Source organism: Hoplias malabaricus, chromosome 10 (assembly GCF_029633855.1).
Source record: "Hoplias malabaricus isolate fHopMal1 chromosome 10, fHopMal1.hap1, whole genome shotgun sequence".
NCBI lineage: Eukaryota > Metazoa > Chordata > Actinopteri > Characiformes > Erythrinidae > Hoplias > Hoplias malabaricus.
In genome coordinates, this window is record NC_089809.1 from 20,618,925 (window position 1) to 20,641,486 (window position 22,562).

Here is a 22,562-nt window from a genome sequence, read left to right on the forward strand (position 1 = left end):
TTAAATCAGTTAAATTTTAAACGTGCATTCAAATTTTATGTGGCTTATTAAATATTACTAAAGTCCATCTACAGCCTGTAAAAAGATACTGCTGACATTATGAATAAATATCTTTGTTGAAGTTATCTGAGACGGTTGTGAAGCATTATGCCCTACATTCTGCCATCAACATACTACTCCTTCATATTCTCAGGTTTCTAACAAACATTCTTCTTTCATTCTACAAAGAAAGAGAAAAACAAATGGAATTTTTTTTTAAAACAATAAAGAAACAAATTACATTATTATTATTATTAATAATAACAAGATAACATTTGTAAAAAGAAAAAAAAACTTAACAATATGTCAATTTTGGCAGTATTTCCCATATTAACAGAAGAAACAAATGGAAATAGGGAAAATAAAGTAAAATGTTCTACAAAAGAACAGCCAAAAAATCATCTTTCATTTTTTTTCCTGGACTCTGGATCTCATATTTTACTGTTCTGTTTTTGTATTTCCATCTTTTGGTATCATGCTTGTTGCATTAAGTCAGCAACATGTTCTCAACACAATCACAAAACAGTGAGTCCTCTTAATATTAAAACAGCTTTTCTGTGTCAAATCTTGAGAACTTTGACAATTAATTAACCTTCAAAACCTTGTGAATATATACACAGCTGTGGCCCAAATTAATGGCCAAAATATAATAGTTATACTTATTCATTTTTAACATATTCCTTGTTCTGGAGTTGTTACTAAACTTAAATCAAGGTTCACAACTGACAACGAACCAGCAGATTCACACAGAGTAGAACAACAGAGAAAAGCTTGGAAATACCAAATATAGAAAAAGCACTAATTATACACGTGCTTTAGTCACAGAGAAGAATTAGAATTCCTATGAAAGGTAAAGTACATATGAGGTATTTGGTCACATTTCAAAATTCATACGACATTTATTTGGCAACTTCAACCATTAAAAAGAGAAAAGCAGTTACTTTTTTCTGGTATCAATATATGAAAATATATCCAATATTCAATTGTAATTATTTTAAATGTTATATGTTATAATTCTAGAAATAGACATCCATGCTGTAAAGGTAACCATAAAGAAATCAGAAAAGTCAACTAAAAAAAAGGGACTTGTATGTACTGGGTTTTGGGTTTTCACTTTGGTTAATGGAAAGCTGAACTTCTGGAGTTTGGTCGTTTTAGTTTCATGTCTCCCCTTAAAACATGAAGATGGCAGCTAATTTAACCACTGCATGAAAAGGCAAATATGTTATGAAAGATCTTAAAGGAAGAGGTGAAAAACATGACAATTTAGCATCTTTGGATATCACTCAACTTTGCTTTCACTGACTAAGTTATTTGGAGAAATTAAAAACAGAAGAAACTAATTTTGTGGATAGCTTTGTCAAAACTATCGTCGGATACTTTCAAGTAAAACCTGTCACCAAAGAAACCTGGGAAAGGGTTAGTAAATACTTCAAAGCAATTGTAGGACTCCATGACAACCGCTGGTCCCGACAGCCTTCCTACTGTGTGCAGAGTTTATAGGAAAGTGCTAGAACACCCCAGTCAGCAAAAGCAGAGCAGAGCGATCTGTCAGTCCATCCTTTCCTTTGAGGGATACTTATTTCAGGCTTTGTTTCAATGCATTTCTAAAACAGAATATAGCAGAACTGTTGGAAATCTTATTGGTCTTTTTCTCCAAAGGGAGCTCCACTAACAGAAACACACAGGTTGTGGATCATTAGTGAGCACTCTTTCACAGAGGTGAAGACTCTTGCGTGTGAAAGCCAGCAGCTCCTCAACAACAGATCTAACAAGCCAAAGTGAGGCTCAAATGAAAGACTCCAGTTCCCCTTTGGACAGAAAAGGCTTGTGTTTGTTGCAGATCTTGCAGATGTCAAGTTTTCAGTTTCAGAGGAATACAGCAGACAAGGCTCCTTTTGGCAAAGGCAATAACTTAGGCTTTTCTTCAACACAGGCATTGGCTGAATGGCACAGGACACTGGCACCAATGCCCAAAAGACTAAAAAAAATGGGCAACAATGCACCCATGGCTTTTGGTCGAGGTAGGTATGCTTAACCAGCAGCAAGGCAAGCGAATGGTTTACCTGGATAGCTCTGACATTCTTGTCAGGCTGAGGTAGCTATCTTTGGAGGTAATGGGTTTTGGTGCTGGGAGAGAGAGCAAGGGGAGGGTACAGGAAGCTGCAGAATTAGTCACTCCATCTCACACTGCCTGAAGGCTAACACGTTTCTATAGTGCTACTATAAAATCACACATTCATAAGGCTAATGAAGCCAAAAATTATAGAAAACATCTCTAAGATGACTTAGATGACACTACTCACTTAGAAACATCATATGAGCATCTATTTACTCATTGAAAGGCCTCTGAGTTTTTGGTTCCACCTAAATATATTTTACTAAAGTCACTATTTTGGTCCTGAGAAATAAAATCTTGTGATAGATTAGATAGAACATGTACAAAATTAGTTTTTTTAATTTTCAAAAAGACAGCTTTAAATTTCTAATGAGAAATGTGAGAAGGTTCTATAAAGGGAACATTGAATATTATGTAGTTAAAAAGAGAAAGCTAAAAAATACCAGAGGTGCATCATATCTTTACATTCAGTAGCATCTGAAGAATCTAGTAGAATCTCTTTTATACACTTGTATCATGAGGTAAGGGCAATAGAAAATTCAGCTTCAGATATCACTACTACTATGTAGGTTTTAAGTTGAATTTGTATTTGGGCAGTGGGCAGGCTGGAATAAGGCTTGGAGGAATAAAGTGAGATGGAGGGGCTAAATGCAGCTTTTAAGGAGGGGAGGGGTGTATATAGAGGGAAGGGTGTGGGTAATTAGCCTGTGCCAGTGTCTGTGGCCACTGTAGTGCCTGGTTGGCCACTTGGCTGCTGCTCAATGTGGACCTGGCAGTGTGGCCCTGCAGCTTGACCCTCTTCTGATCTGCTCTGAGGCTGAAAGAAAAAACACACATGGGATAATGACTCCTATATAAAATGCTTTGTTGATTTAATGTAACATAACAACAATGTAGATAGGTTTGTATGTGAAAGTCCTTACCTGTGGCATTAGCTCTATAGCTTCAGAAATGCGGATCACTCCCTCTTTAGGCGCTATTTCTCCAAGACCCCCCAGCGGCCCTGCTCCTCTCTGGGACACAGTCCAGTTATCCTGAGTTCCCTTTCTGCAGATCAAACTACACATACACACACAAAGAGCAAGCATATCAGCTTAGTCTGACACCAGAACCGCAATTTCTATTGATCTAGCTATAAACAGCTTCTGCAAACCTACTATTAGATTTCCCAGCTCTAAACCATCCATTAATCATAAAAATTGGTTAAAAAAATAAAAATCTCAAATCAACATTGGAGAAATATACCCCAATAATACATGTCAAATGTAATGAATGGTTTATCTGTAAACTAAGGCTCACCTGCGGCGGTATGCAAACATGAGGAAGAGTACACAGAAGATGATGCAAGCCATTCCAATGTGGATACCAACCACTATTCCAGTCATAGAGCCATCTGCATTCTGGCGGCAGTCACAAACAGTCTGGCCTTCTGTTCAAATGCAGACATACACACTTTAACATGATGGAAACACATTTTCTCTATAGCTACACTGAATAATGTGTAGATTTATCAAATTTATTGAAGAGGGTAGTCTGATTTATTACTTTTAATTTGTATTGGTTTGTTTTTGTAAACATGGTCATACAAACAGCCACAACCTCTCAAAAATGTATTCTTAGGCCTCACCATTTTAAATGTTCTTTTTATAAACTAACCATTTTAAAATTGATTAATGTATTAATTCATTTAATTTTTTTTAAATTATGGCCCTTATGAAATAAATGATTAGATTTGTCTTTGATTTTACAAATGCCAGATTTTGAGTGAAAATGAATATGCCCTTTACAGTTTCAAGTCACTCAAATGTCCATGATTTGCCTGTATTGTGTATATGGTTTTAAGAAACAAACCTGCAAAGAAGCTCTAAATTACTCATTATTAAATCTGAGATTCTTTGGAATTTTAAAATGTTACTTACATTTTTAAAAAAAGTCAATAGATTTTAGAGACCCATCCATTGAAAGGTTGTGAAGAGAACTAAATGTGGTTACTATTTTATAAGGTGATCCTAGCCTGTCCATAGATGTGGGGTAGTTAGTAAAGAGCTATATATGCAAGGACTCCAGTAACAGAAAGATATTAATGAAGAGGAAGAAAAACGTTTTCTGGCTCCACCTATTGGCGGGAAAAATCTATACTATACAAGAATATTCTTTGGGAGATAATAACGTTTAAATTGTTCATAAAATTGTATAATTCTTCACAATGTTTTTTCAAACAGCTCACCATCATTGTTTTTCCCCCCAGATCCAGTGTCAGCCAGTGAAACAAGCCGCTTGTTGCTGATGCTATCTCCATTCCCATTAAATGCCATGAGCTGAATCTCATACACTGCTGCAGGCTCTGTGAAACAGTGTATAAATAATGTTAAGGAAATCAACATTACTGTCACTCCCCAGTATCTTTCATTTGAACGTTTGTAAATGTCTTTGTGAACCATGTAGGATTAATCAACACAGTTTCCCAAAAAATTTTCAGAGTACTAATAACAACATCTTAATAGATTTATGGTATACACTGTGGAAAGATGCATTAAATAAATGTGACAATGTGAGGCTGTATGTGTTGTATATGTGTGTTTATTTCTAACCGAGGTTTGAGATGGTGTGTGTGTTGATGTGGCTGGGGAAGCGCTCCTCTGGTCTGAACTGCTCCTGTGGTACGTTGCGGTAGGACAACTTAAATCCCTCCACCTTCCCTGGTTTACTAGGCAGTTCCCAATACACCTGCATTGCTGTGCTGTTCAGCACTTTAGTGAAGAAACTAGGCATGGTGGGAACTACAGAGGGAAATAAAATTTGGCTATTAATGAAAGCACAGAAACATTACTGAAAGTTTTCAGAATTGACCTTTTATCTATAGAATGCTTAGACAATAAATTGTGACCTACCGCCCCCTAGCGTTGTGGCAATAACAGTGCTGGACTGCTGGCTGGCCCCGAGAGGAGAGTAGGCTTTAACGTAGATAGCGTAAGTTGTCGCTGGTTCTAGGTTGCTAAAGTCATGCTGGAAGGTATCTTTGCTCACCGCCTCCTGCAGCTCTTTGCTGTCTGGTTCTAGGGGTGAAAAAAAGTTTTTTCAGAAACAAATTTTACCACAGCCATAGCACACAAAAATTTGCCACATTCACTCTACCGCTCTCCTACCGCCAAGCATGCGAATGTGCAGTACATATCCGATGATGCCATCAGTGACTTGTGCTTCAGGCTGGCTCCAGCGCAGCTGCAGCGAGGTAGGTGAGAGTGGTGTGGCTGTCAGGTCTTGTGGAGACTCTGGGAGGTCTGTAGATTGGGACACAGCCAGGCGTGCACTAGCCTGGTTGGTGCCAGCACTGTTTTCTGCTATGCATTGGTAAATGGCCTCATCCTCAGCAGTGATACGTGTCACTGCCAGAGTGCTATAGAACAATGTACAAGCGCATTGTCAACATGGGAATAATGTACAGCACTGAATATACACTTTAAATCTCTAGTGTTGTATTGTGCTGGGTGATCATGTCCAACCTGTTGTTGTTGGTGAGTTTGACATTGTCTCCAGGTGTGAGGATCTTGCCGTTTTTCAGCCAGATAAGGTGTGGCTCTGGAACCCCCTGAGCCTGGCATGTAAACACTGCACTGCCTCCTACTGCCTTGGATACAGACTGTGGCCATTGCAGAAACTCAGGAGGAGCTGAGGAAATAATATAAAAAAAAGGATTTCAATCAGTTTGTGAATATAAGATTAGATTAGTTTCTCAAAGACATCATAGTGTAGTCCAAGTAGTTCACAGCCCTTTCAGAGCAAAGCTGTTGACCAAAAGTTGTTTGAACAATTCTGACTCTGAACAATCATTACAAATCTTATTGCTGGCACAACCTTGCTTTTTTTTCTTAAACATGAAATCTTATTTTTAAAAGCAAAATGGGCCAGCCCTCTCCCAGAACCTTCTGGCGGTAAACACATTTTGTCAGACGTATTTGCTACGTGTTAGATATAGCCTCCAGTGCCTCATACAGTCTGATCTACTACTACTGGTGACCTGCTGGGACCTAGCAAGATCAGTTCAGGTTCAAACCCTATTCAGGGCTTGATGGGTCAGCTGGGATTGATGGATAGAGGGGGAGGTGGAAAAGGGGAGAGAAATGGAGAGGTACATCTGAAAAGAAGCCATTAATCACTGGCATGATAGAGTTTATGTCTGTTTGAGGCCCAAGTCCCCCTCCAGGCTCAAATCTGCTTCTGTGAGGTCAAATAGTAGATCATTTTCATGCTACATCTATAAAATTCTGACAAAATATTGGTGAAAATTTAAGACATACACACAAGACAGAAGTGCATGCATGCTGACTGGCTTAACCAGGCTGTGTTATTACACAGCCTATCACACTCTATACTGGTGATTGTGTAAATGCAGTTTTTTGTGTGTCTTTGCGAAAGAAAGGGAGAGACTGAATATTTTCATTCCTTTTCTTCCTCCAGTCCATTGTTACTGTGAATAGGAGCCACTCCACTAGCTGTACTGACTAACCTCAATTGAAGAGTAAAGCATACAGCGTGTGTATGTGTGTTCAGAGCTCATTTTAATAGCAGCGTAGTGTTAGGAGGGGGTCTTTCTTGTAATAAATCCACCCTATCTGTCCTGCTTGGCAGTTTGAAGAGCTCTTCACACTTGAACTTAAGCAAAAGCATTAACTTTGAAGAGCTGAGTGCTCAGCAAATAGAGATGCACTGAAAGTAGTGCAAGCTTCATTACAGCTTAGAGAGAAGGTTTTCTTAACCACAAGCTTTTGTTAACTATGTATCTCTCAGGGTGAAGAGGCCAGTTTGATAAGACAGTTTAACATATCTTGAATGGTATACAGCATAAGGTTCAATGGAGAAGTTCATGGTCATGGAAGATAGCTGAACATCTGCATCAGGATAAGTCATTAGGAAAATTAAATGAGACTGCTAGGCTGTCTTGCCCATCACTCTCTCTAGCTTTAATTTGTCTGTGTGTGTCGCTGATAGGCCGGCTGCAGGCTGCTGTCCCCAAAGACTACGAATACCCGCCACCCCCAACACCCCATCTTGTGATCCCCACTGCAGTCTCAACATCTCTCACCTCATCCTGCCATACACATACACACACACACATCCACCCCCACCCTTAATACGCATGATTTCCTAGGGGCCTGCTGGAATAGGGTCAGGGGTCAGAGGTGAGGGGTGATCCTTCACTGAGACACATTTATTTTGCTCCTCCTCCCCTCTGTTATTCTTTTATATGCACCCCCACATTGTCTCTCCATTTCTGCTCCAGCCTTTATGTTTTACTCTGCTTCTGAATTCAATATCCCTTTCACTCTCTCTTTCTAAGAGAACTAAAATGAAACTAATTATTATCTTGCATAGACCAATAATCTGTAATTTATTATGATTACACAAATAAATTTTGTTCTGAGTTATGTTAAATAAGAAAATAAATAGGTGTTTTGTCTTATGTTTAAAAATAAGCATTTCTTACTTAAAGACATATTCTCCCTCTCCTTTTTTCTCATTCATGCCCTCTCACCCTTTTTCTTTCTTTTTGTCTGTCTGATTCTCTTTCTCTCCCTCTCTCTCAACTGAGTTGTACCATGCTTTCACAAGTGCCCAGATTTATGTCAAATTCCTCTCTAAATCTGTCAACTTTTTAATCTCTCTCTTTCTTTTTGTTTCCAGATGGCTACCCATTCTCTTTCCCATATCAGTCAATCAGGTTACCCCACATAGGCTGAGCCTGTTTAGCTCAATTGCAGCCATAAGACTGGCCCAGCACAAGGAGAAGAGAAAGGCCAGACAGGGTCAGACAGGCAGACCCATGACTAACTCTCATTTACATATTCCCATCATATGCAAACTACACCTGCACGGGCCAGAATGCTGTCAAAAATACAACAACTGTTCAAGTTCAAGTGCTGAGGGCAAAACCAGAGCAGGAGTCTGGGAACAGCAAGCAGATGGTGTGATGTGGAGGACAAACAGACTTCAGCAGACATATTAAAACAGCAAAATACACACACAGCAAAGTGCGTCACTGCATTTATACAAACCATGCCTCATCCCATATATTAGATAAAATAACTTTACTACAGCAAATAAAATGGGATATAACTAATAACTGAAAAAGGTGCTGAAAGCAAATGTCTCAATGAAATCTATAAAAATAAATAAATGACAGTTAATGGAAAAACATACACAATTGTGTGCTGAGTTGGCCTGAAAACAAGGCTGCACAAAAATGATGTTAATCTGGTCATTGTCCCCATATAGTTAAAATAATGCTTTCCTCGTAAATTGCATTTAAATATTAACATTAAAATTCTTTTGAATGTTATGAGGCTATATAATAGTAGCTTAAAGTTCTATACTTAAATCCAAGTAAAATGAGTTGTCAGATTTCTTTGTTCTTCTACCAGCTCGATCAATAAATGAATGGATTCATTATCCAGCCCCTCCAAGCGCTCTGATGCAGAGAGACTAATAGAGGGAGCTATTGATTGATTGCATTCAGAGTATAGAGGTAGCCGACCTCTGACACAAAGGATACACCTTCTATGCTTTACTCCTCGCTTAGCCCTTGTATATTTCTTGTGACCAAGTAACAAATTATGATCAACACAAAATATGCACAGACTTGGAGCACAGTGCATAGGTCTGTTCAGTAGTTTTATTGGTAAATGTTGATTATATCCATACAGTGTGAGCACTTGCAACATGCTAACTTAAATGTTAGTCCTCAGTGTGAAGCAGGAAGTGTAATACTGGTCTGACATAAAGGCCATAAAGGGGGGGTGGCGAGAGAGAGAGAGAGAGAGAGAGAGAGAGAGAGAGAGAGAGAGAGAGAGAGAGAGAGAGAGAGAGAGTGTACGAGCACACGTGATGGAGGTCAGAGGTTGTTGGGGGAAGGGTGTCAACTGTCAAGAGGTCAAGGCCAGGCACAAGCCAGGTTAATCTAGTGTGGCCTGCCCAAATTTATCCTAAAACACATTTTGGTGTGTGTGTGTGTGCGTGCGTGTGTGTATGTGTGTGTGTGTGTGTGTTTATGTGAACAATCGTGTGGCTTGGCTTGGGCTGGACAGATAAAACCAATCAGGTCCGTCAGGAGCTCAATTTAATTTCATGTCTGACCTCCACCAGGGCAGCTCCTGAGCAGCCGTTGATACTGGACTCTGCTCTGGCAAATGTTCAAATCTCACGTCTATTCATGTTCAAGCATTAGGAGTATATAACATTTCTGGAAAAGTTGGGACATTTTGTAAAAATGCAAATCTGTGATTTGTTAATTGTTTATAAGATTTTTTAACTGACAAAAACACAAAAGAAAATATCTGATGCACCTTGCCCTCACCTGTTACAAACTCACATACTTATAGTGGCATGTTTTAGAATGGTTCACTCATTCTATAGTTATTTTGCCCCATAACAGCTTTTTTGAGTGTGTGGCTGGCATCAAATTTATATTTGTTCATATTTACTGAATGCATTTATAAAAAATTAAATATATGTAACATCAGGGAATATAATGCTTTATATGTTTTTTCAGTTAAAGTTAAAAAGTATTCATTTATAGGTTCAAATTTTTTCTTTGTATATTTTTAAATTTATGATGTAATGATGTTAAAGGAGAATTCCAAAGAAATATTCAATAATTCATAAACGGAAATGCAAATAAAATATTTATAATATGGTGCCCTGTAAATGAACTTATCAACATAGATTTATTTACAGTGATGATGATAAGCACCAGTCATTTTTGTTGTGATGTACAGAACGCTAAAAGCTCTGCTAGAAAAGCTATGCCCAGATCACTGGAGTACCCTTAGACAAGCTGGTAATGGTGTGATGTACCTATTTTGAACATGCTTGAGATAGATATAAGTGGTATAATTAATAGAGTGTTTATTATTATATATTATTTCTACCTTGCACCACAAGCCGGCCCAGCGCCGTACGCCTCATCCTGGTTCCGGGTCTGTTGGCTGAGCACACATACACTCCAGAGTGCTGGAGTGAGACATCAGATATCATCAGATTACCTGTGCCCAAAACCTGAATCCCCTCTACTCCAATAGAACGGCCATCTGGAAAACACAAACACAAAGTGACAGAGTGAGTTACCCAGGTATAACCACAAATATTGCTGCTGTAATGATATATATATATATATATATATATATATATATCACAGTAGGAGCACACCTTTGTAAATCACTGCACAGCAAACTGTTATAGAAGAGACTCAACCATCAATATCAGCATCTTTAAACTAAGTATACAATAATACTGATTTGGTGAATAATTGCATTGTATGTGTGTATCTGATTCTTACCAAGCCTGCTCCAGGACACAATGGGCCGAGGGTTGCCTGTTGCAATACACTCTAAAATGGCAGTCTCATGGACATTTATAGTTAGATTCTGGGGACCAGAAAGAATCACTGGCTCCTTATAGGCACGAGCAGCAGCAGCTGTGAACAAGAAATATAAAGACAGAAAAGCAGTGTTACTAAGGGTGAACAGATATTCTCATGTGGGGTATAAAATACGGATACTGGAAGCCTGTGCTAGTATTTCTCCTGCAATGTTGCTATCAGTGTGTGAAGAGTGAGAGAAGAGGGTTGCATTGACAATGCAACACAATGGCCAGCACTTTGAACACATTTTATAAGTGGTCAGAAACTTGTAAATAACTCATGAAAGAATAAAGTTAAAACCAAGCACACCATTGTTTTTCTTGTGAAATACCCAATAAGTCTGATGTATCACATGACCCTCTTCCCATTGAAAAAACAAAAGTTGGATCCAAAATAGCTGGCTTCAAAATGGCCGCCATGGTCACCACCCATCTTGAAAAGTTTCCCCCCTCCCATATACTAATGTGCCACAAACAGGAAGTTAATATCACCAACCATTCCCATTTTATTAAGGTGTATCCATATAAATGTCAATAAAATGTAGCATAAGTAAATCCGATCATGTTAATGTGTAGTATGGAATTATGTAACATATCTCACCAGTGACAGTGAGCTGGGCCTCATGACTGTAACGTGTGTTTGCAATGTTTTTGGCCATGCAGCGATACACTCCACTGTCTACATTACGCACACCGGTGATCTGAAGAATGCCATTTGGCAGCAGAGTGTACCTATAAGAGAGAGAAAGAGAGAGGGAGAGAGAGAAGGAGAATGTCATTACAAAACTCATTAGATAATTGAAGGTCTGTGTCATAGCATTATATGGAAATAATGACTCGTAATGTTTTCAGGGATTTGTAGCTTTTATGTTACAGAAACTTTACAGGAAAAGTGCATGTGTGCATGTATAAGTGTGTATTTCCTCTGTAATCTTTATTTAAACACGTTATATGTAAATGTAGTGTGCGTTCATGTTTTTTAACCTCTCATCATCAGTGTTGAGTGTGGTTCTGTTCTTCTCCCAGGTGATGCTAGCTTCAGGGATGCCATTAACTGCACAGTGGAAGCGTGCCACCCCTCCCTCATCCACCTCCATACTCTGTGGGTGGCTGTGAAACTTGGGAAGAGCTGAGGGAGAAAAAAAATTTCATTTCACACTAAATATGCACACTCCACCTCTTTCTGTATCCCTTCATGAAACATCCAGTTAAAAGCTGCTTTGAGCTCTCTACACAACCTAACACCAGCAGAGCTGGTGATCGATAATGAAGGCAGAGTTTTCAGAGCCAGGTTGGATACCCATGGTAACCTCTGGTCTAATAGGAGAGCCTACAGAGCCACAGAGGGCAGTCATTTGCAGGTTTGGTCAAAGGGACAACAGTGGGATGGGTCAAAGAGAAATGGAAGCGGGGGAAGGGAGAGAAAAAGGGGTTAAGATTACATAGGCTTTTTTATGGCAGAGCTGTGAAGAGGATCAGAAATATGCCAACAGAATAAGAGCGAGCGAGAGAAGGATGGAAATGATTATCAGTTATGAGTTAAATAGTTTCTGTTAGTGAAACACAAATGGAAAGATACATTTAAGACCAACTGTAATATGCATATGTACACTCTAGGGACCCACCCATACAGAGGTACATTATATAAAACAGAATCACAATAATAAAATAGCTCTTAAGCCTAAGCATTTCCAGTTCCACTCACATGCAAGCTGCACCCGTGCCTTGCGGCTGATCAGCATGCCATAGCGGTTCTGAGCAGCACACTCATACTCTCCAGCATCTGTCTCGTTGCTTTCACGACGTTTTTGGAAGTTTCGAATTAGGAGCATGCCATTGTCCAGCACGGCCACCCTGGGGCCTATTGGAATGGCTACACCATTCCTCCGCCAGGTAATCGTGATAGGCCCCTCACCTTCCACCTCACAGTCCAACATTAAAGGGCGGTCTCTCACTGCAATGACATCATGGGGCTCCTTAATGAAAGCCAGCTCTGAAGGCCCACAAAAACCTGAGGGAGAAAGAAGGAGTAAAATCATCACGTGAAGTAAAGAACAACTTCATATTGATCTGAAATGGGAGACAGGTGCTTACGAATGACACTAAGAGACTGAGGATGCAATCTTCCAAATATGAGATGAAGATGGTGCAGAGGAAGAGGAGCACTTCATGCTGTGGAAGATGCTGCTGATGATGATAATGATGATGATGATAATAATAATAATGATGACATCATGGAGGATTTTGATGAGCTGAAGACACAAAGATGACATCATTAAGCAACTGGCTTTCTACCATTTTCTTTATTGTGCTATGAAACCACGGAAGACTACGGAATATGAGCTGGGTCGAGAACCTCACTTATTTCTTATCTTTATAAGTCTGACACAGTAGTAGGATTTAGTCAGTGTAGAGGCTGAAGGCTTGATTCTAGGTGGCCCTGTACTCTCATCCTTAGCTTTATGGAGCTGTAAATCCTGCAAAGGCCAGGCTCCTGTCTCAGGAATGAGGGCAGGAGAAAGAGGACTGATGGCCCATCCATCCATCCATCCATTATCTGTACCGCTTATCCAATTTAGGGTCGCGGGGGGTCCAGAGCCTACCTGGAATCATTGGGCGCAAGGCGGGAATACACCCTGGAGGGGACGCCAGTCCTTCACAGGGCAACACAGACACACACACATTCACTCACACACTCATACCTACGGACACTTTCGAGTCGCCAATCCACCTGCAACGTGTGTTTTTGGACTGTGGGAGGAAACCGGAGCACCCGGAGGAAACCCACGCTGACACGGGGAGAACACACCAACTCCTCACAGACAGTCACCCGGAGCGGGAATCGAACCCCCAACCTCCAGGCCCCTGGAGCTGTGTGACTGCGACACTACCTGCTGCGCCACCGTGCCGCCCTCTGATGGCCCATAATACAGTAATTGATTAGTGAGCTTAGTTTAACACCAACACTGACATTACAGCTCATTTTTTCTGTCAATAGAAAGTCAATTATTTTAAGATATTCAGCAGAGTCTCTACCAATGATAATCACTGCCTGTTTCCCAGTGATCCTGATTAAGATATATACCAACCTGTAAAACAAGTGAAAAGAGGCGAAACTAGATGATTGACAGCTTCTAACAACAGGTCAAACTGCAGTCTGCAAGAGTGATGGTATCAGTAACAAACCAGTGATGTTGTAAATATTTAGGGACTGCATTTCCTGTGGTTGTGCACATGGCTGTGGTTCAGTAAAAAATTTGGTCTAACAGCCAATATGATTGGACAGTAACTCATTCTGAAATAGGTATATGCAGAAGAACTGGCCGGAGTCTGGGAGCACCCTGATGACAGCTTCATTCACTCTGTGGGCAGTGGGGTGTTCACATGAGAAACTTGGGGACAACAGCGCAGGAGGGGCCATGGGCTGGCTGAAGAGGAGCTGCTCCAGGCTATTCATCTCAGCTGAACTTGCACTTGACTTTCCCTAGTCTGATTGATGGCTCTGTTAGCACCCCCCTCATCCCTCTCCATCACCCCAAAACAGCCACACAATGCTTCTGAATGCCACAGGGCCATTCAAGCCGCGAGAGCCACAGCAATGTCAGAAGTGGAAGGGGGAGGGGTGGAGGGAGCAGAGAGCTGGGTCTCTTGATTTGGGGTTTGGGTAAGACCAGTGATAGCACAGCATCTTTACTCCCACCACTCTATAACTGCCCTTGTACACCCCCCCCCCCACCCAATCCCATCATCCCCCACCCCATTTTGTGGAACCATCTGCCCTCTCTCCCTGCCCCCACAGAGTTTTCCCCTTTTCACTTGAACTTGGGGGTGACTTTCCCATGCCACCCAATCACTCAAACTTCACCCCTGACGACACACTCGTCCCCCCATTCTCCTCATCTTTTTGGGGTGCCCATGTTGGGTGATTCACTGGCGCAGACCATGACCCCTCTCACAGTCTGCACCCTAAAAATCCCTCTCCCAGCTGTCCCCCAAAGACAACACAAAACACTCCAGTTGCACTTAAACTTGAATTCACTTGAGTTGTGAACTTGAGAGTTTGTCACCTTTCGTTGTGTCTGACAGCTGTATAGTCTGACCTCATCTCACAATGCATCCATAAACACAAACCATCTGACTCTCTAACCTCATGTCGCTCCATATAGACAACACCATCACACCTCTATTACAATCCAGCTGGATTCATCTGTCCACCTCTCTGTCCTCTACCTTTATACATACAGTACAGAGGACCACTTTGCCACATAATCAGACAGCACTGGGCAGCACAGTTAAAATTCTACATTTAAATATATTTGAAATGTAGTGTGGTGGCATGTTAATGGATATCATAATAATGCTATTGATCCATATGGTACTGAACCTTAAACATATTATAAATATTACGTTTTTTACAGAAATCACATCGCCAGACATTTATTTTCAGTTTAAATCTATACCAGTACATCTGATATATTTCCAAGCACTTTATACACATGACCACTATCTTAGCTACCAGCAGGTTGACAATCTATTTCTCCAATTTTCCAAATACCAATTACATGACTATTGTCATAATCTTTTGTCTTGACCTCTCAAGGCACTGGCTCTCCTCCAGCTCATGCTGTGTGTGACACAAAAACTTAAGAGAGAGAATCATCTTCAATTCAGAACCAATTATTTGGCCTTAGTACTGCTAAAAATTAAGACCTCTTAGTGAACACAGAGACCCTTTTCTTCTCAGCAAACAAGTAGAGTGCAGGTGTACTGACACTGTGCAGATGGCTTTAACTTAGGATCCTCAGAGCAGCTTGCCAAATCCAGCAAATTAGATACATGTGTTAAACCTTTGCTCCACATGTCGTAAGCAAATGAAGATGACCCAGCTCCCTCCCACTGTGGTTCCTAGAGTTGTAATATAATGTGAAATCAAGTCAGTTACCATAAGCTTTTTGGTAACAGAATTATAGGTAGTAGGTCAATTTAAAACACTTTTAACCAGTAAAACTTTCTACTACCATTCGGTTTGTCTAAAATATCTTAACACAATATTCAGTAAAATGTATAAATAGACAATTTTGGGTACTTTGAACTAATCGTAATATTTGTCTATATTGTTTTGCCAACCTTGCTATTACCAGCTGCCGTAACAGTGGTGGTGATAATGGATCCTTTGTTAAATTAGAGCCATTCAGATATGCCGACAGTCCCATCTGTATTCTGTGTGCCTCAATGTGACTGAGAGAGCAAGTTTTTGGATAATTTCACCTCCCATCTGGGTGTCATTAATGAGACGACTTTAGAGGTTCACCCTGAACAGACCCAAGTCAACCCCACCCCCCATGGGGTAGACGGCGACCCTAGCCCCTAAAGGTCATGAGAGAGTGGGTGCAGGGCAGGGAGGAGGGAGCAGCCTGTGTTTGATAACTAAAAAGACTACAATACCCCTCTCTCCTTTGTTTATTGTCCTTCAGTCTGGCCGTGAACTTCACAGTTTATTGTGGATCTGCATCGTACCCAATCCCCCAACAAACACAGTAAGGGGGTCTGGGTAACACACACAGGGCAAACCCAGCCGAATCTCCTTATTGATGATACACACTGAGCCAGACGGATAAAATCCTGCCGCAAAATCTGATATTGAAATGTTCTTTTCTGTCTTTCTAAAGCTCTGGGGCTCAGCGCCTGTAAGTAAAAGGGTGAATGCAAATTTTAAGGCCTCTAAATCTGCAAATCACAATTTTATTCACAACTTTTTATTTCCTTGTAGATGGCAGTGCTGTCCTGACCCAGAATTCTGACAGCACTCTTACAACAAATATAAAATTAAAGCAGCCATTCACTGGAGATATATGAACATCTTTTAAACCTAAAAAGGAGAACTCTGTATCTTTTATGTGGGTCTGCTCATGTATTATGAAGCTAACTTAAGGACAAAAGACAGGCCAAATCTAACCTAAAGGGGTTAAAACAGTGTGAAATACAATATATTGTGCTAGATCTTTAAATCTTCTTTTTATGGCTCCTGTTGTAAATGTTTTATAGACTGATGCATAGAATAAGCATCACACCCTGCTGTCTCTTTCACATTCAACAGAGGCTGCATAGCCTCTGTGTCTCCAAAGCCTCTGTAGTTGGTCACAGTGCAGACAGAAACAGTGCCATAGTTTGGGACAGAGAGAGTGAGTCTAAGGGACTTTGAGTCTAAACACAGCAGGAATCAGGCAGCCTACGGCAGGCATATTGTCTGTCTAATGGGAGTTAACTCCTCTCTCTGGCTGGCTGACTCCATGCTCTTTTGCTGCCAGTGTAGGCACTGAAGCTGACAGCTCTCACCCATTGTTTAAGCAGGGGTGCTCATTAATGAGCATTGGGTGTGTATAAGACCCAGGAGCATTTCCGATTGAGGTGTTGGCCAAATTAACTCTGATGCATGCACTTACATCCACTTTACTACCCCCTGGGACTTATTAGGGGAGTAATTAAATTAAATAACAATAAGAGGGAGGGGGTACTTCTCATCAATGTTCTTACAGTAAATCATATGGCACCATGTTATCTAAAAGCTAACTTTTAGCTGCAGTGTAAATGTCTACTATTCATCTTTAAATTTTTCCAATATGCTGTTACACTGACTTTAGGACTTTAGATTAATACAAAACGTGATCATGTTTGGGCTACAGACAACAGGGAAATTAATTAACTTTAAAACATCGCCACAAACAATGCCATTGTTTAATGGTTTATTCCTGTAATTTATTTACTTTTTTTTTTTTACTTGCACTTACATTTTTATTGCCTTTATTGTGATCTGAAGCATGATTTCATATTTAACCTAATACCCTATTAGACATTTATACTACAGCCCACTTTAATGCATTTAAACATATATTAAACAATACTTAACATTACAAAAATCCATTAGGGGAGATTGAAACTTATTTTAATCTTGTTTAGATCTAAGGCGCAAGAAAAAAGAGACAAATGAGAACAAGGCTGTTTTTGCTGGACAAAACATTCCTTTTTGTAGCCCTGAAGAGTGTCTGCTGAGAGTGGAGAGCAGGGAGCAACTTTTATCTGACAGAATTTACTACAAACACTAGCCATAAAACAAACTAGTGTATCTTCAGTCAAAAGAAGGACTGTAATTTTCATGTGACCTGCTAAATGGCAGAGAGATCTGTTTAATGGTCCCTTTTTCTGGCTCTTCTCAGTTGTAAAGGCCTAAGCACTTACCCTAATGCATATTCTTCGCAGCAAATCAGTTCCCACAGTCCTGAATCAAGTTTAGCCCTAATTGGTAAACATGAAACAGCTCCAGCTCATGAGCATATTGCAGTGGGGTGGGGGATCCACGGGACAGGGAGAATGGACTCAGTGTCCCTCCTCCTATACACGAGCCCTGAGATGCATGCTGTGTGGATCTTTTGGATTAACCCCCTGAACCAGAGGGAGCCTTGTTGGATTAAAAGTAGTCTAGTTGTGCCTCTGTGCGTGTGTGTGTGTGTGTAAGAGCAGGGTTGGGGCAGCTGCATGGATTACCGTGGTCCCATGTAATGAGAACTCAATCAGAGAAGTCCCCCTCTTCTGCTCCTCCACTCCCAACCATAACCTTCCTAAGTCGTATGGAGATGAGGGGTGTTGGGGTGCAGTGGGGCTGGAAAGGTCAGGGTCAGGGGTCAATGTCTGGCCCAGGTCCGTCTGTCTGCTATGCATGAGTGACCATGAACTTGCTGTTTTCAACCCAAAACACAGTGACATGCATAATTTCTGTCTGTACATTAAGACTACACTATTTTTCTGAAAAAAGAAAAAAAATCTGGAAAAAAAAACAACAATGGGAGCTCCCTTTTGAAAGATAAAAACCAGCACTAACAAAGAACCAAAATTGTTTACCAAGTCAACTTGGTAACTTTGTTTTTCAAGACCACAAAACAATGGATTTAGACCAAAAGCTTAGCTCAAAATCTACGAAAGAACAGATGATTACTCAGTTTCTGTAATCAAACCAACAAACACTATCCACAAATTCTGTAATTATATAATAAAGAGTTATTATCTCAAACCTTGATTATCAACAAAACCTATAGGTTTTTTTTTCAATGGAATCCATAACCAGCCTTAAACAACCACTAGATTTTTTTCCTGAATGATTCCAAAAGTAGCCTATACTTGAAAACAGAAAAGTCAAACATCAAACTTTTTTTAAGTTCTTATCAAATAATAGTGTTATGGTATAGCAATGAGCACCTACAAAAAGCTTTGCTGTTATTCCCACCTTCGTGAAAAAAATTTGGTCCCTAAATATACATTTGGACTGTCTGGACCACAAGAGAAAAGTCTTACTTACAAACAAACACACATCCCATTTTATTAGCATGATCATTTTTCAATCATGTTTGTCTGAGAAAGGGTCTAAGCAAAGTCATAACAAAAACTCAGAATAAAACCTACAACCTCTATTCTGTCTTAAACAAAGCCACAAAACATCAGATCCAAAAATGATTCCTTGTGATCAAACAACTGCTTAAGTAATGAGAGAGACAGGCAAGATATGTCAAGCAAGATGTAGTAAGATGAGGACCATACAGCGGAAATATGCCCATACATGTCCCTATCAATTTTTTTTTTCATAAGTTCTCTAAGTCTACACAGGAGTTTCAAACTGTGCAAATTTAGTGTGTCATATTAGCCATTACGTCTGATTGTAACAAAACAATTGTATTATAAAATTAATTCTAATTGTGAATAGACAAATAAAAATTATATATGATTTATAAAAAACATGCCTTGTTTCATGGTTGATGCAATGTGTAAATATACTTAGATTCATCACTGCAGAATGTTCAGAACAAGTAATGTTTCGTGTTTTCTGTATCAAACAATACACTGCTTGGACTTGATTAATGAGTCAATGAACAAAGCAGTCACCTCAGGCACTGAACAAAAAGCCATCAGAAAAGACATTTTCAGTGTTTTCTTTCATATTAAGTCATTTTAAAGCTTCTGTTTGGACGTTTTTATAGTAACACTGCAGTCTAAAAAGAAGCGGTAACCTGCACCTGCTCCTTGTGTTACTCAAGAGAACATACAAACAGATTTGGGTCAAACTTTAGAAACACAAAGTTTCTAGAATATTCTTTTCCTAAAAATATCTCTCATTGTCTCATTTTGTGTTAAAGTATCAGAAAATTAGTTGTATCCATCTTCACAATAATTTCTCTAAGGCGTTTTAAGAGTGTAACGGGCACCACGATGAGAAAGGTAACTACATGAACTCGATCTCTGCTTTAACACCTAAAGTGTATAGAAATAATCACCCTAGCTAATATATAAACAGTAGTGATACAAACGAGGGAATAAACGAAATAGAAAAAAGACTCGCTTTGAAGTGAGTAATGATTAATAAATAAATCGGTTTATATTCGCATATAAAAATCTAACAGGACATGGCAAAAGTTTGAGCTACTACTGGATAATAAACCTTTATAAACACCAAGCTTATATTACAACAAAATAGGTAATATTAATAAAAAACAAATGTCACTGTGTCATGTTGATAGCTGATGTGTTCGTTAAACCATTTCCATACATGTGACCAGGGAAGGGCAGCAACTCAGACAGATTTCATTATGAGACATGTTTGTTTATTTTAACTGTATTAATATTTAAAGCTGTGATTCTAACGTTATGGTGATTTTGTTGGTTTTATAAAAACGATTTTCAAAACTGACCAACTTAATATATTTAAATCATGTGCTCCTGTGGCTGAACTCACATTTGTCTCTTTGTATTTTTTTCAGGTGCGTAATGTAAACAAAATGTTGGACTGTAAGCAAAAAGTCTGAGAAAATGTAGCCTTTACCTGAGTGGAATGTGGAGATGAGGAGCAGCAGACGGACAGCGGTGAAGCTCATGGTTCAGAAGTAACTTATTCTGCTTCAGATCAGCTTCACTTTCATTTGTTCAAATTCCACCTTCGAAATGTAAAAAATAATACAAAAATGCAAAAACAAGCTCATGAACCCCGAGTGTAGTCCAGCAGGCGTCGAGTCTGATCCCCTCTCCTTGAGGGATCTAGCGGAACATTTCTAACGGCTCCTCGCGCTCTGACCGTTGAGAGCGCGCGACCGAACGGTTCAGCGTCAGCTCCTGCTTCTGAGCCCCGCGAGCGCAGTAAGCGAGCACCAGATTTCCGTGATGACCGCGAACCGAGCTAGAGCCGCTGATAGAACGGAGCGATAAACTCACCAATCACAGGGCAGCAGATGGCTGAGGGGCGTGGCTCGCAAGGTGCCGAAACTATAAAAAGCGCCCAGAGGGCGTCACTTGTATTGATTTCAAACTCTATCGAATTATAGAACTGTACCGATATCGGATTATTACATTTGAAAAAATAATTAACCTGAAAGTGATGTAGAAGAGCTTATATTTCTACATGGACGGATCTGGGCTGGGTTTTCCAAAAATATTACAGTAGAATCACACTGAACCCACTATCTTTTGTGAAACCAAGCTCACACAGTACAGCTGTTAAGCTTTAACAGGAGTTTGCCCAAACCACCTACTACACAGAAATACAAACCACTGAACACACTGCTAATGGAAATGAAATTTTTCTGACATAGAATATTTAATAGAATATTTAAACTCTATATATATCTTTAAACGGATATGTTTTTTGTCTAACATATAATAACATGGCATACTGTAACATAACACTCTGACACACAGTATAGCAGTTTGAGGCTTACCCAAGCTGAATTTTACCCATCCTCTAATATCTGTTCTGAGGACACCGGGGGCTTGTTAATGAAAGAGCTGAATAACATGTTCCTGATGAAATGTCACATGGACTGGAAATGAAAACGGCATATTTTACATTTTAGATGAAAATATATGAATGTTGTTGTTGTTGTTGTTGTCGTTGTTTTTGTTGTCTCTCGAACCTTAACCAAATTTGTGGGTAGATGAACTTAATATCCAATTCAGATCCATATTAGTGTTACTTCAGTATGATATAATAACCCCGGAGTAAAGGTGACTATCAAAAAACAACCTGAGTATTGTTTCCAAAGAGTCTGGTAAGTTTCTTATTCAATTACAGTGAAGCTTCTTTGCACATCCATATATCAGTGTAAGAAATATGAACCTTGTTCTTCTCTTTTTGGGATGCTTTGTTCTAAAATATATTTTTTTTCATTTATTCAATATCTGTAATCGCTTATGGGTCCAGAGCCTACCTGGAATCATTGGGCGCAAGGCGGGAATATTCCCTGGAGGGGGTGCCAGTCCTTCACAGGGCAACACAGTCACACAATTTTGAGTCAGACTGTGGGAGGAATCCGGAGCACCCGGAGGAAACCCACATGGACAAGGGGAGAACACATCAACTCCTCACAGACAGTCACCCGGAGCGGCACTCGAACCCACAACCTCCAGGCCCCTGGAGCTGTGTGACTGCGACACTACCTGCTGCGCCACCGTGCCGCCCTTAAAATAAAAATTTATAGAATAAAAATAAAAGGAGTGAAAAACAGCAGGTCCTATCTGAACCAACAGGACAAAATGTCTTCTTACATACAGGACTTAAAAGAAACTGAGAATACTTAAGAGTAGGTTCTTCAGAAATTATTAAATCTAAATAAATTACTTAAGAATATGGGTAAATAAATGCAAGCAGGTTTTTATACAGATTAATTTTAGGAGTAATTTAAAAAAACCTGAGAACATAATTCATTCATTGTCTGTAACCACTTATCCAGTTCAGAGTTGCGGTGGGTCCGGAGTCTACCAGAATCACTGGGCGCAATGCAGGAATACACCCAGGAGGGTCTGCCAATCCGTCAAAGAGCAACAAACACACACACACTTTTGAGTCACCAACCCACCTGTGTTTTTTGGACTGTAGGAGGAAACCAGAGCACCAGGAGGAAACCCATGCACCCATGCAGATACAGGGACAACACACCAAACTCATCACCTGGAG

General features: G+C 39.9%; 1 protein-coding gene across 1 annotated transcript; it reads right to left on the minus strand.

Annotated features, from left to right (window-relative positions):
- Window positions 1-359: 359 nt before the first annotated feature.
- Window positions 360-20,672, minus strand: LOC136708672 (immunoglobulin superfamily DCC subclass member 3-like). Its single transcript, XM_066683367.1, has 15 exons — window positions 20,439-20,672; window positions 12,668-12,825; window positions 12,279-12,584; window positions 11,558-11,702; window positions 11,175-11,305; window positions 10,491-10,628; window positions 10,084-10,242; window positions 5,662-5,827; window positions 5,305-5,555; window positions 5,050-5,214; window positions 4,750-4,938; window positions 4,386-4,502; window positions 3,458-3,587; window positions 3,082-3,217; window positions 360-2,975 (listed from the first exon to the last, which is right to left on the minus strand). Exons 3-15 carry the CDS (start codon window positions 12,508-12,510, stop codon window positions 2,859-2,861), a joined length of 2,076 nt encoding a protein of 691 aa, XP_066539464.1. The 5' UTR covers window positions 12,511-12,584; window positions 12,668-12,825; window positions 20,439-20,672; the 3' UTR covers window positions 360-2,858.
- Between the last annotated feature and the right edge of the window lie 1,890 nt (window positions 20,673-22,562).

Bases quoted from the DNA above. Each gene is read 5' to 3' on its own strand.
- LOC136708672 (XM_066683367.1), bottom strand. From the start codon at position 12,510: ATGTTGGACTGTGAGGTGGAAGGTGAGGGGCCTATCACGATTACCTGG. The intron at 3,218-3,457 runs GTGAGCCTTAGT...GTGTATGTGTAG, and splicing joins ATGTTTGCATACCGCCGCAG to TTTGATCTGCAGAAAGGGAA. The intron at 2,976-3,081 runs GTAAGGACTTTC...TTTTTCTTTCAG, and splicing joins CTATAGAGCTAATGCCACAG to CCTCAGAGCAGATCAGAAGA.